This window comes from Cryptomeria japonica, chromosome 10 (genome assembly GCF_030272615.1).
Source record: "Cryptomeria japonica chromosome 10, Sugi_1.0, whole genome shotgun sequence".
In the NCBI taxonomy this organism is placed as follows: domain Eukaryota; kingdom Viridiplantae; phylum Streptophyta; class Pinopsida; order Cupressales; family Cupressaceae; genus Cryptomeria; species Cryptomeria japonica.
The window spans coordinates 494,718,921-494,734,085 of NC_081414.1; the positions used below are offsets into that span (position 1 = coordinate 494,718,921).

Genomic DNA, 15,165 nt, shown 5'->3' on the forward strand with positions numbered 1-15,165 from the left:
ATTTATGCAATAACATGTACCTTTGTTGTATAAGTGCCCTCCAGATTTAGTGCCAATCCAGCAGCTGCCACAGCTTCTTTGTTTGAACCTTTAATCTGCATATATGGACTTGGTGAATCTTGTAAATGATCAAGCTCAATGAGAAGCTGCAGGAAGAACAGCAAGTTAATACTTCTAAGAAGCATCACATCATTTACAAAACTACCAGATAAATGTTAAAAGCGTAAGGCCTTACTAAAGCACAATTATACAGCAAAGTAAGTTTATTCCATCTCTGACATAACATCTATCCAAGGAACATTTTGAGAAAAATATCAACAGTTTCACCAGATGGATTATTATCAATCCTTTTTTCTCTGTTTACAATGAGAATACAAACAGCCTCATTTACTTACATGGGATGAAGTGGTACCTATGAATGTTGAAAACATGTCACAAAGGTATGGCAACCATTCTGATTTTTATAACAGCAGTCCTTCATATGAACACAATGATGATTCAAAGGTCATGGCACATGAGGAGGAAGTTGTAGGAGGGATTCCTACAGTTGGCACGCAATATATGAGTGTTAAACAAGAGGGATGCAAGGAGAAAACAAACCATAGCAACCCTGACTTTTATGACAGCAGTCTTGTTACTGAGCATAATCAAGATTTCGATGCTTTGGTGCATAAGGATGATGGTTGTGAGGGGTCATCTCATGCAAACACTCATTGTTTGGGTGTTACTGATGCTTTTAATATTGAAGATACATGTCATAATGAGTCTGATTTTTCAAATCAGACCTTAGAAGATGGGAACAAAACAGAAAATGTGCCTAATGGTGATGGTTCCGAGGAGAGTTTGACGGATGTGTGTGAGTCTATCTTGATAAGGGAGGTGTATGTTGAACTTGGCAAATCAGCAGCTTCTAGCATGTCATTTGAGCCACCCCACGAGGTTCATAACAAAAGTGATATAACTTCTCTTCCTCAAGATATGGCAGCCTTTGGTCAAGAAGAGAATAATGACTTGCATTCTAGACTTGAAGGTACACATGGTGCAATCATGGGTTATGATAATGCGAATAATACAATCCATCATAAATCAGATTTTGTGCATTTTGGGACAGCTGATATAGAGCAATCTCAGAGGATGAATGAAGGATGGTTGGCAAGAGCCAAGCAAGCCAAGTTGATAGCTCATCAGGCCAAGCTTCAACTTCAGCACGTTCATGATACTCATCACCATATTGATAAGGAGGAACACGAGCTATCTAATTCTGATTTTTCAGCTGATATTGGTTATTTTTTTCATGGTGGTGATGGAATTGATAATGAGGCTCATAGTGGACCAGCCACTAATGAGTTATCCTTTATTGGCATAGAAGGTGTTCCCAATGCACCTTTCATTTTGTCACCTCTTTCATATGATAAGGCAGCGTTGTACTTATTGATTGGTGACTCGGTTTTCTTAGATTTGACAGTCGGCTATGAAGATCAGCATGTAAGGGACTTCATTTGTTACATGGCTCAACAAAACATTTACTTAGCAACCTTTAATGAAGGCACATTAATTTGTGGAAATATACGTAAAGTTACAACAACTATTTGGAGGTCTTGGAAAAGTATTCAACACACTTTACTTGTTGGAAATTGGCTCATTGATGGATTCATATCAGCATTGATGGTTGGTAGTACTTGTGGCTTCAATTGGAGTGAAGTTCTTAGCTGGTTAGATGATGTTCAGGTTCACAGCAGCAGTATAATGAGTATTGACATGATGGATGGATATGACAGTGCAAAGATTTGCGATCCTGGTATTGACATGTGGTGTATTTCTTCAATGGATCCATGATGAGTTGTTTCACTTTGGGTATAAAATGTTTATATAAGAGTAGCGCAGCGGTTGGGTGAAGCAACGTTTATCAGATTGATATGGGATCCAATGAATTGGTTTTCAGCATGCAGGTGCAGATTGCTTGAGGGCAAGCAATCTTCGGGAAGGGAAGATTGTAATGTCCTCTTTTCTAGGTGACATGAGATGAGCAGGAGTTGACCTAACATTCGAGTTCCCATAGGTCAATGACATGGTTAGGGGACTCATTCTGAGGGTCATGGAGCTTTGCAGGGGCTCTGTGAGCCATTTTGGACCTTCAGACGACAGTTCCTATTTTTTAGGGAGAACTGGCAGTTGATTGAATGACCACCTGGGTGACCAAGGAATAGAGCAGAATCCTTTTGAGCAGTTACAGGTGTTTGGAGAGAGGTTCCTACTTTTTTGGGCGATTCCCTACTTTTTAGGAGGTTGTGGCAGTTTCCATATTTGAGGTTCCACGGGACTATACCATGGTTTCAATTTCAGGAAGATTGGGTGTGTTTTCTAGTTTCTAGGAGTATCCCTAGATTTTAGGGATGGGACTGCCAGTTGGCCCATCTTATCCGACATCAGTCACAAACAGGTGACGAAGTCATATTCATGTTTGGTTGGTTATTTTGGGCTATTATTGGATCTATGGAAATATTTTAATATATTTAAATATTTCCTAAGTTAGCGATTAAATAAATTAAAATAAGGCTATGTATATAGCCATTTCGGAGTAATAAGGGGTTTTTGGCTTCATCTGGTTTGATATGCCTATGTGTTATAGCTCGTTGGAAAGGTCTTGAACTTTGCTACATGATTCTCACCTCCCGGAATCTTTTTGGATGCTTGAAGCTATTTATTCGCAATAAAGTGATATTTTTCTATAGTTTGACGCCATAATTGGTAAAGTGTCACTTTAATTATAAAGCGCAAGCTTTATTATTCTTTAGGGTTCGACTTGCAAAGGGAAAGGAGTTATAAGGAGATGAAAACCTAATTGATAGCATCTTTGATCATTTTGAAACTTGCGAATTTGGGAATTGCTCTGGAAGAGTGATTTTGGTCTGGGACGTAAACCCCAGGTCTGAACTTGCTGGGACGTAGCCCTCAACAGGAGTTGACAGTGTATTTATCCAGGATTGCACAGAGATTGTCAAAGGTAGAAGACACATCTTCTTGGCCTGAAGATTCAGCGTGCATATTGGGGGTTTCAACAGGGCGGCTGGTCTATTTCAGCTGGCATGTGATTTGCAGCAGCTTCCATGCCTCCTTTGCAACCACGCCTTGTTTGTATGTTGGCTTGAAGGGTTCTATTTAGCTTATTTGGTCTCCCTTGTTCATTGCCAGTAATATTCCTCCGTCTGGCATCAATCCAGATTGAGAACAACTCCAAATAAATGTATGGATTCTTGCTGAATACAAAACTAGGTTATTTGCTTGGTATGATTTGCAGTATTTTCAGATTGCTTAAGTGTTCTTACATATGAACATTGTTTACTGTTTTATTTCACAATTGTTGCTATTTATCAATTACTTTACTTATAACATCAAAAACCCAAAAGAAACAATCCCTTTCTACAACTTCTGTCTATTCTATAAGATCACTGGAAAATTACAAAAATATAGTATGTTTAATTAAGAATTTACAGCAGCAACAGCAAAAGGATCCATTTGGGATCTTTCACAAAGTAAGTTTATTCCATCTTTGACATAACATCTATCCAAGGAACATTTTAAGAAAAATATCAACAGTTTCACCAGATGGATTATTATCAGTCCTTTTTTCTCTATTTACAATGAGAATACAAACAGCCTCATTTACTTACAGCTAGCATAGATATTGTTGACTATTTGACCATTCTTATTTCTAACATACACATGATAAGAAGCTACTTATTGCTTCCCTTGTGAGATTATTTACATTGTATTACACAGAGAAGTTGTTGACAATGTAACTTAAGCCAAAAGGAATTATCCTAGTTTCCTTTCTCTTTTTTAGAATCAAAGAAGAAAACATGGTACCAAACTATTTTGAACATTGGACATTAGTGGAAAGTCAATCTGCCTCTTTCAAACATCACCTTAAGATCAAGATTCACCTAAAAAGGGGCACTTGAATAACAAGAAATAACACTAACTACAAAAATGTTTGCAAGGTTTCAAGAACTAAAGAAAAATCTTGTCCCAAAGAAAACATATTCCCATGATAGAGACAACTCTAAGACACTCGGATCTCACCAACAGATTTACATGCTTATCTAGATTATTACATGGGTTCTTGCAAGTGGCATCATACCATATATTAACCTTGTCTTCTTTTAAGGTGGGCTACTAAATTCAATGTTGCTGGACCTAAAGTTTCTCAATTGGCAAAATCTTGTCATCCTTTTTTTCCCTTCTTCACCCAAGGATCCCCAGGAATTGCCCTCTCCTCTTACCTTACCAAATTCCTTAACATAGGAAGGTTGTAATCTTTCCTTTTCTTTACCTCAATTTCTGCCAAAAACTTATTCATGATTGAAATTTATTTTTATTTATTTGTGTCAATCAAGCCTCCATTTATATATTTTTTTATTATCGCTACTTTCAAGTACATTTCCAAGTGATTCCCTTTGCAAATGTGTCCCTTCAACACAAACATCAAACCCACCATTTCTTTGATGGTATTAAAGTTTAAAACTGGTGCAGTCACCGGTTAGGAGGGACCTCAAAGAGATCAATCCGGACTGGTCAGCAAGAGTAAACACAACGGAAACACAAGGATATGATGGAGGCAATGCGAACACAATGAATTAAATCATGGAAACTGATTACAATCAACCGGTAACATCCGGGTTACAGAAACCGACTCACTAGCCTACTAAAACATGCTATCCTCATCATCAACAGTTCTCCATCTTCCGGTTTATTAGCTGATCCGGTGGGGCTTTCTTCCACCACTTTTGGTCTCCCGGTATTCTCTGCCTTCTTACACTCGAAAGCATGATGTCCTTCTCCTCCACACTTAAAGCAAGTTCCTCTGAACACTCTCTTGTCTTGTCTTCTGTCATCTTTTCCAAAATTCTCATTCCGGTAACCATCAGGTTCTCTTCTCCAGTATAAATTTCTATCATCCTTCCGGTATGAATTACCTTCTTTGCTTACTTCCTTGTCCTTGTTCTGATCCGTATAGGTTCCTCTTCCTCCTTGAAATCTTTCTCCGGAAAACCTCCCACCTCTACCTCTTTGTCTTTGCTCATGTCTTTTGTTCAACTTCTCTTCTTCTTTCAAGGCATATTGGTAAGCTTCTTCAACACTCTGCAATTTGATCAAACTGAGTTCATCTTGTATAGACATCCGCAATCCATTCAAATACCTTGCAACTTGTTCAACCTCATCATCAACATGTTTGGATCTGATATTCAACTTGTAAAATGCTTTGGTGTACTCCTTCACACTAGATTCCTTCTGCTTCAAATTTTGCAACTTCCGGAACAGATTCACTTGATAATCAGCTGGCATAAATTTTGATTTTAACTTAGCAACCATCCGATCCCATGTTTTTATCTTCTCTTTACCTCTCCTCTGTTTGTCAACCTGCAAATGCTCCCACCAAAGGGATGCATGACCTTTCAACCGGGTACAGGCACACTTCACCTTCTTTTCCTCTGTAGTGTTCTCAAAATCAAAATATTTCTCCATCTCCGAAATCCAATCCATCAATTCATTTGAATCCAACTTTCCATCATATTCCGATGGGGTAAAATGAGGTTTAGTATTCGCCCTACTCAAAACCCTCAAAAACCTTTCTTCATCTAGATCAATCGCCGGTGGGTTTACTTGTTCTGTCGAGGCTTCTTCTCCTTCATCTTCACTCTCATCTTCAATATGTCGGCCTCTTCTCTGGACTGTCTCAAGGGCTTCCAACCGGGCTGCAATTCCTCACAACATTTCCATCACAGCAGGGTCTGCATTCCCACGCGCTCCACCATTCCTATTTCCTCTTCACGCCAGTCCTCTGCAGCTGCAGGTCGGATCCATAGTCCGCCACCCTACAACAAAATTCTTAGGACAACGCAATCTCCAAAACGAAAGCTCGCTTTGATACCACTTGGTGCAGTCATCGGTTAGGACTTAGGAGAGACCTCAAAGAGATCAATCCGGACCGGTCAACAAGAGTAAACACAACAGAAACACAAGGATATGATGGAGGCAATGCAGAACAAAATGAATTAAATCATGGAAACTGATTACAATCAACTGGTAACATCTGGGTTACAGAAATCGACTCACTGGCTTACTAAAACATTCTCAATTACAGAACAGGTCACAACCGGGACCTCAAATCTTAAGATCTAGCTTCTATGTTCTATATTTTCTCTGATCTACATTCTAATGCTCAATTACAATGATTTATACGATCCAAGGGGATCCGGTCGGCCCAAAAAGGGATCAAAGGCCGAAGAACAAGACCTAACGTGTAAAAACAACAAGGTCGGCCTCCACCAAAGAAATTCCTCCGGAAAATCCAAAGGATGAAGTGTAGATCAAAGGGAAGGTCGGCCACACGCCAAGGAACATCGGAATCAACGCTCGGGGCTCTGCAAGCTACGAAAGGGATCTGGTAGATTACTAATGCAAATAGGTCCAGGCAACCGGTACCAGAAAATTGTCTTGGAAACTGGAATCGATAACTTGCCGGAAAATGATCCAAATGCTCTGCGGTTTAGGAATAAGGAAGATGGTCAAGTCCTCAAGCAAAATCCAACTCCTCAAGATCTGGTGAGCCAATGCTAGAAAATGCATAATGAAATGCTGAAACTGCAAAACAGAAAGGAAATATTTTTGGTTGATGCAAGATTGCCAAGAACTGGGGGTGCTCCTGCATCAAAAACACATTACTCAGTTTAAGTTATGTTGATTGGGAATATCCACGGCTTAAAAGATACATTGTATTAGCATATGACCAATTATAAACAAACAGTGTCCTGGTGCATTGTCCAAACAAGATTTGTTACCCACTCCTTCAAGATTATTCATATCAAGTCCTAGGGTGATTTAGCCTTAACCCAAGACAAATGTTCATGCTTAACACTACGTTCATCAAAGAGGGTTGGCTCCATGGATCTCCCTAGATGACAACAAAAATAGTATTCTAGGATTAGTTAACTTCAATCTATTGACATATCCACATAGATGATTCCTTCACTTAACTACTCGTCAATACCTCTTCTTGCTTTGCTACAAAGAGCGAGATAAATGTATTTGTTAAGATAGGATATATCTTGGCAATTTATTTAGGTGAAATGGATCTCACCTTGGCAACTTTGTAACCACATAAGGACTTTCTATGACCAGCATTTATAGCATATCAGTAATGGCACATCATCGTTGCATAGTCTTAGGATTCCACTTGGCTACTTGAGGGATGTTCCTACCAACTGTGAATAAGGTAAAATAGTGTAGTCCCCAAGTTGATATGATCTATAATCTTAGTTCTCTCTAACAAATGGAGATAGTGGAGTAATTTAATTTAAGGTGTTCTCTACCATGAGATGAGAGGGATATATCGCTAGTGCAAGAAATTCAACAAGACTTCAAGCCAATTTTTTAATTATCCTAATCAAAGGTATTAGGTATTTTCTAGTGTTCCATGAAGACACGTCCTCCCCCCAAAAAACCCGTCTCTTGTAGGGGGACGTTTTCGAGGCTTGGGGAATTGGGGGAAACGTCCCCCCACAACAACACCACTTCTGCCACCTCTGGCGGGGACACTATTGGGTCGCTTGCTATATGTCACATGTCGTTACATATTGATTGCAACCCTTAACTTCATGAAAACTTGTTGGCCTTTCTTGGGGCACTCATAGAGATGTTATATTGCAGATTTGCCTTGAACATTTCAATTCACCTCTATTTTTTATATCAGAAATACCCCCCGCCACCACTCCACTGTTGTCCCCACACCATCCTCTTGCCATCCCCAAATTTAGGCCCTTGGTCCCCCTATACCCAAAACCTGTCCCCACGTCCCCTAGTCAGGAAACTCCATGGAACATTGGTATTTTCTTTCAAGAAGTTGTTAGTTTCGAACACCATAATTGTGTTGGTGATCATATGAAACTCGATATTCATACTACTTTGTGTATGTTTTTGTCATTGATTAATCATTGTTTGCGTCACTACAAGTTAGTTGCAGTCTTTCCCAGTTTGGTTGCAAGGTTGTCTTGTTATAATCTTTTTCTTTGGCTAACAACTCTTGCAAGATGTTCAAGGTTGCACTATTCCAGATGAAAATGAGAAGATTCCTGCAGCAAGGGAAGAGGAAGTATGAAATGACTAAGAGTTGAAGTTTTCAAGAAAACACATAAGTCTTGGCACACTTTTTCATTGTCTTTGTCAAGTGATTTCTCAACTAAAATCATGAAATATGGCTTGAGTGGAGTTGGTGTGCACTTTTAATGACAAAAACATAAATGATTCCTGATAGCACACCTTTTGGATCACTAAGTCAGTGGAATTCTCCACCCAAATATTAACCTAGCACTCAAACACAAAGGAGGCATACCTTTTCAATGGCCAAACCATTGGCAAACTATGCTCAAGACAAAGATCCTTAAAGTTGGTGGACTTGTTTTAGCTCTACGCTCAGCATTGAAACATAAGTGAAAGTGAAATTTTATTTGACACACTCAATTGATGGTTTTACCCTCACAAATCTGCACCTAAAAAGTGGTAATTGGTTAAGTGAAATCCGCCAAGAATGACAAGGAATCTGGGTGCACTTTTTGGTGGCAAGAACAAAGCAATACTACACCTAGAATTTAAAAACTTGGCTCTCACTTTAATGATTTCTACCAGCTTGAAATAATTTACAAGAATCAGTGAGACACACTTTATTGATGATTCCCTCAATTACTTTTGTCCAGTCATAAGACAACTTAGTAGAGTGTTTAGTGAGGCATGCCTAAGAATTGAAAGGAGCAGCTTAATGTTAATGCATGGTAGCTTATGCAAGATAAGATCTTCCTAACCTTCCTTGTTCTGTTATTTACATGCTTCATGTCAGATTTATATTGCATATGATTATCGGATTGTACAAACATCACTTATCATTATGCTATCGGGCTAACAACCCGATAGCATATTAATGTCAATTATTAATTGGCATTAATATGCTATCGGGGTATTAACCCGATAGCATATTAAATGCTATAAGTCATCGGGTTATTAGCCGATACATACTTGCTATCGGGTGCATAACCATTGGCACCGGTTCACATCTGTTATCAGGCGTAATTATATCGGGCATATTTGTTATCGGGTTTAATGAATACACCGCTTCATTTGGAATTAACATTAGTTAACAACTGCACCGGTTGGATTACATACATCGTGCACTTTGAATCATCGGTGTTTATATGAACTGATTCATTACATTGATCAGTCATTATATTATGATATTACAATATGCTATCGAGTGTTTTGAACCGATAATCAGCATTGTGTTAATGGTATAATTACAAAGGCACCGATCAATGGGTGCATTGATCGGTCATGCCTAAAAGGCATGACCGGTCAATACACCAATTGACCGGTTGCCTAAATGATATATATGCCAATTGAATTCATTTGGAGTCGACATAGAAAATATTAAATGATCTCTCTCCTTCAGACCTGCAGATAAAATCAGAATTATCAGACATTGACATAATTCCTCATATCCATTTATAGCATACATAGTTCATAACTTGTTCTTTAATTGAAATTGAAATAACTTTACATGGTATCAGAGCCAAGGTAATCGAACCTAAGGCTATTCAATTTTGATAAAATTCAAGGACTAAGTTACAAACTACATCACATTTCCATAATGGCCAACGCTATCAGATTCGAAGATAGACTCGGAGGTAGCGAAGATTTTTCAACTTGGAAGTTTAGAATCAAAATGATTTTAAGAGAAAACAAAGTTGATTCATATGTCCAAACTGAAAGTGCACAACCAGAAGATGAAACCGAGAAATCCACATGGATCGAGGGAAATGATAAGGCCATTAAAATAATAGTGGATGGGGTAAGAAATAATATAATGCCCATCATTAGAAAGCAGGAGACGGCTTATAAAATGTTCAAGGCACTTGAAAAGACATTTGAGATATCAAATGCAAGTCGTACTCTAGCACTAAAACGAGAAATAAATCATATCACCATGAACAAAGGGGAGACAATCAACGCCTACTTCATGCGGATATCGGTTCTAAAAGATGAACTTGCAACTCTGGACTACGAGATCCGAGGCAAAGAACTAACACTCATTGCTTTAGATGGGTTGCCTAGTGGATGGAGCACATTCATCCAAGGCATCAGTGCAAGGTCTAAATATCCTAAGTTTGAGAGACTAAGAGATGACTGTCTACAAGAAGAATCCCGATTGAACAAGGTAGGAATAAAACAGAAGAATGTAGATGAAGACTTGCAAGTCCTAAATACAAACATCAATAAAAAATACAAAAAGAAGTAATTCAGGAAAAGAAAAGCTAAACAAGGCAAGAACACTTCTAAGAAAGACCTATCACATGTTCAATGTTATAGGTGTGACAAATTCGGACACTATGTTGCAAACTGTCCGGAGAAAGGGAAGCAAGCCACATTTGCAAAAGTGAAGAAATCTAGAAAAGAAAATGACTCTGAGAACTATGTCCTCTACTCAGCACTTACAAGCCATACTTCAAACAAATCTAACTCATGGGTGATCGACAGTGGTTCATCCAGACACATCACCGGCTTTAGAGAAATACTAGACTCCATGATAGAGAAAGATGATGAGGAAGTAACCATCGGAGACGATTCTTCACATCCAATCAAAGGAATTGGAACCTGCACCATCAAACTGAAGTCAGGCATGTCACTACAACTTGAAGAAGTACTATATGTTCCAGACATCAAAAGAAATCTAATCTCCATATCAGCACTAGAAGATCAAGGATACAGAGTGACCTTCATGGAAAACAAGGTTTTGGCTTGGCCAAAGAGATCCTCCATCAAAGACGCTAAGGTCATTGGTCGAAGACAAGGTTATTTGTATGAGCTATGTATAGAGCCCAATCTAGCATTGATCCATGAAGCAACTAATGCAAATGAAGTATGGCACAGGAGATTAGGTCATCTGAATTATAGAGCTTTGTCAACCATGGGAAACCTTGTCACAGGTCTACCTAAGTTGAAGCAATATCATTCAGAGGCATGCAAAGGGTGTGCCTTAGGTAAAAATACCAAAAATGCATTTCAGAATAGTACTAGGAAAACTAGCAAAGTTTTGGAGTTAATTCATTCTGATGTATGTGGACCTATGTCCGTACCCTCGCTAGGGGGATTTTTGTACTATGTAATTTTTGTTGATGACTACTCTAGGAAGACATGGATCTACTTTCTGAAATATAAAGAATCAGAAGAGATCCTAAGTAGGTTCAAAGAGTTTAAAACATTAACAGAAAATCTCTCTGAAAACAAAATTAAAACCTTAAGAACTGACAATGGGGGAGAATACACATCAAAACTATTTAAAGACTTTTGTAAAAATTCTGGGATTAAGAGGGAGTTGACAATACCTTATAATCCACAACAAAATGGAGTAGCTGAAAGGAAAAATAGGACCATAGTAGAAGCTGCCAAAGCCATGATACTAGATCAAAATCTAAACTTGAACCTTTGGGCAGAAGCAACTAACACTGTTGTGTACATACAAAATAGATGTCCTCATTCACACCTTGAAGATAAAACTCCTGAGGAAGTCTTTACCAAGACAAAACCAGATATCAGCCATCTTAGGATATTTGGGTGTCCGGTCTATATTCATGTACCTAAAGAGAAAAGACTAAAACTAGAACCCTCTGGAAAAAGGGGAATACTTGTAGGATACAGTGAAACTTCTAAAGCCTACAGAATCTATGTACAAGGGCAGAGAAATATTGAACTCAGTAGGGATGTAATCTTCGAAGAAGATTTAGCCTTCAAAAGGGCCCAAAATACAATAGAACTTGAAATTCATAATCCTACTCCTAACCTAGAAGAAGAACCTACTCCTGAGCTTCAGAGGGAGTATCTTGAGGAAACTATAAGTGAAACACAAGACCCACCTATAGATAATCGCAAGAAAAGACCACTATGGGCCACCAAAACTATAGTAGAAGCTCAGAAGTTCGCTGCTCCTTCAGGAACCTTCAGGGAAAGCAAGAGGCCTAATAAATTCATCAACTATGTTGCACTTATGAATGATCTATCTAAAGCTGAACCTAACAATGTTTCAGATGCACTCAAACATCAAGTATGGATAGATGCCATGACTGAAGAATATCAGTCCATTATGAAGAATGATGTTTGGGAGATTGTTCCTAGGCCAACCAAGAAGTCTGTCGTGTCTTCTAAATGGTTGTTTAAAATCAAGCATGCTGCAGATGGCAGTATTGAAAAACACAAGGCCAGATTTGTAGCTAGAGGGTTCTCACAGAAGGAAGGAATAGATTACGAAGAAACATTTGCACCTGTTGCCAGGTACACATCAGTAAGAGCTGTCCTAGCCATTGCAGCAGCAAAGGGCTGGAAGGTACATCAGATGGATGTTAAGACAGCATTCCTAAATGGCGAGATCGTGGAAGAAGTCTACTTAGAGCAACTTGAAGGGTTTGAAATTCATGATGCAAAGTCTCATGTGTGTAGACTCAAGAAAGCTCTTTATGGGCTCAAACAGGCTCCCAGAGTTTGGTATGAAAGAATTGACACCTATCTCTCAAAGCTGGGTTTCTCTAAGAATGATGCAGATCCTAATCTCTATCTCAAAAGAAATAAAGGTGATATGTTAATATTAATTTTATATGTTGATGACTTATTAATTACAGGAGATAATCACCTAATAGATCAATGCAAGAAAGATCTATCCACAGAATTTCATATGAAAGACTTGGGGCTTCTTCATTACTTCCTAGGATTGGAAGTATGGCAGAATTCTGATAATATTGTACTGAACCAAGGGAACTACACCTTGGACATATTGACAAGATTTAGAATGCTAAACTGCAGACCCATGACCTCTCCTATGGAAACCAACTTCCATAAACTTAAAGAAGCAGCAGCAGAATCAAGACCTACTGACCCCACTCAATACAGGCAGATGATTGGGTCCCTGATGTATCTAGTAAATACAAGGCCAGATATCTGCTATGCTATTAATGCCTTAAGTCAGTTCATGTGTGAACCTAAGGAGATACACCTGGTTGCAGTAAAGCATATAATGAGATATCTACAAGGTACCCTAAAGCTTGGTCTTAAATATGAAAAGGTTGACATAGATCTACATGGATTTACAGATTCAGATTGGGCTGGCAGTGTGACTGATAGAAAGAGCACTTCAGGGTGCTGCTTCAGTTTAGGGTCAGCCATGATATCCTGGATCAGCAGAAAACAATCTTCAGTAGCTCAGAGTTCCACAGAGGCTGAATATATTGCAGCTTCAATGGCTGCCCGAGAAGCAGTATGGCTAAGGAAATTGCTCGTGGGATTATTTGGAGAACCTATGAAACCTACAGTCATTCAGTGTGATAATCAAAGCTGTATAAAACTTTCTATAAATCCAGTATTTCATGACAGGTCCAAACATATTGAGATCCCATATCACTATGTACGAGATATGGTTGACAGGAATGTGATAAAGTTAGAATATGTGTGTACAGGAGATCAGACTGCAGATATTCTAACCAAACTACTTTCCAGAGTGAAGGTTGATCACTTCAGAAAGGGTTCAGGTATGATAGAAAGGTAATCTGCTTTGTAATCTATACTTACATATATTTAAGATGTTTAATGTGTAAACTTCTTTGTCATGTCTGGACTATCTCTTGGCTTCTTGCCACCTGTGTTCATATCTAAGAGGTGACGATCTCTTAGACACTGAACACTTGTATATAGACATCATAAGGTGACGATCTTATGATAGTCAAACCAGTAATCATGTTGGATCACTGGTAAGTCATGGATGTGTCATGACTATGTTGTGATACAACATTTGTACAAATGTTATTGCATTATCACAATTTGGATATAATGAGAACTTAAACACTTCTCATATGGTTATCCTTGTATTGCGTGTTAAGCAATACTGAAATCACGTGTAGGTGATATCTCAACCATTGATCATGATTGGATCTCTGGTAAGTCATGGATTTGCCATGACTATGTTGTGATAAACATTTATAAATGTTATTGCACTTATCACAACTTGGATATGATGAGAAACTAACCTTTCTCATAGACTTATCCTTAAGTATTGCGTGTTAGGCAATACTAATGTCACGTGTTAGGTGATATCTTGATGAATCTTACAAATCACATGTTTTGATGATTTCTCACATGATCAGGTGATGATTCTCTTACTTTTATCACATGTTAAAATAATACTTTATGTCACATGCTCAGGTGATGTTCTTCTATTTTGTATCATATGTCTTGATGGTACTTCTCATGTATAAATGATTTTTTGCTGACTGACATTATGTTAGTTATGAAAAGGAAATGTGATGCAGGTTGCCTTATCTATCTTCCAAAGCTAAGAGGGAGTGTTAATGCATTGTAGCTTATGCAAGATAAGATCTTCCTAACCTTCCTTGTTCTGTTATTTACATGCTTCATGTCAAATTTATATTGCATATGATTATCGGATTGTACAAACATCACTTATCATTATGCTATCGGGCTAACAACCCGATAGCATATTAATGTCAATTATTAATTGGCATTAATATGCTATCGGGGTATTAACCCGATAGCATATTAAATGCTATAAGTCATCGGGTTATTAGCCGATACATACTTGCTATCGGGTGCATAACCATTGGCACCGGTTCACATCTGTTATCAGGCGTAATTATATCGGGCATATTTGTTATCGGGTTTAATGAATACACCGCTTCATTTGGACTTAACATTAGTTAACAACTGCACCGGTTGGATTACATACATCGTGCACTTTGAATCATCGGTGTTTATATGAACCGATTCATTACATTGATCAGTCATTATATTATGATATTACAATATGCTATCGGGTGTTTTGAACCGATAATCAGCATTGTGTTAATGGTATAATTACAAAGGCACCGATCAATGGGTGCATTGATCGGTCATGCCTAAAAGGCATGACCGGTCAATACACCAATTGACCGGTTGCCTAAATGATATATATGCCAATTGAATTCATTTGGAGTCGACAGAGAAAATATTAAATGATCTCTCTCCTTCAGACCTGCAGATAAAATCAGAATTATCAGACATTGACATAATTCCTCATAT

At 38.3% G+C, this 15,165-nt stretch overlaps 1 protein-coding gene across 6 annotated transcripts in view; it reads right to left on the minus strand.

The window, feature by feature from the left end:
• LOC131039366 (uncharacterized) overlaps nt 1–15,165 on the minus strand; it is a 336,970-nt gene that overhangs the window by 52,848 nt on the left and 268,957 nt on the right. For all 6 annotated transcript variants that reach the window (XM_057972093.2, XM_057972095.2, XM_057972092.2 and 3 more), the window contains one exon: nt 21–146. In XM_057972093.2, coding sequence (XP_057828076.1) covers nt 21–146 — 126 coding nt within the window. The remainder of the gene's footprint in view (nt 1–20; nt 147–15,165) is intronic.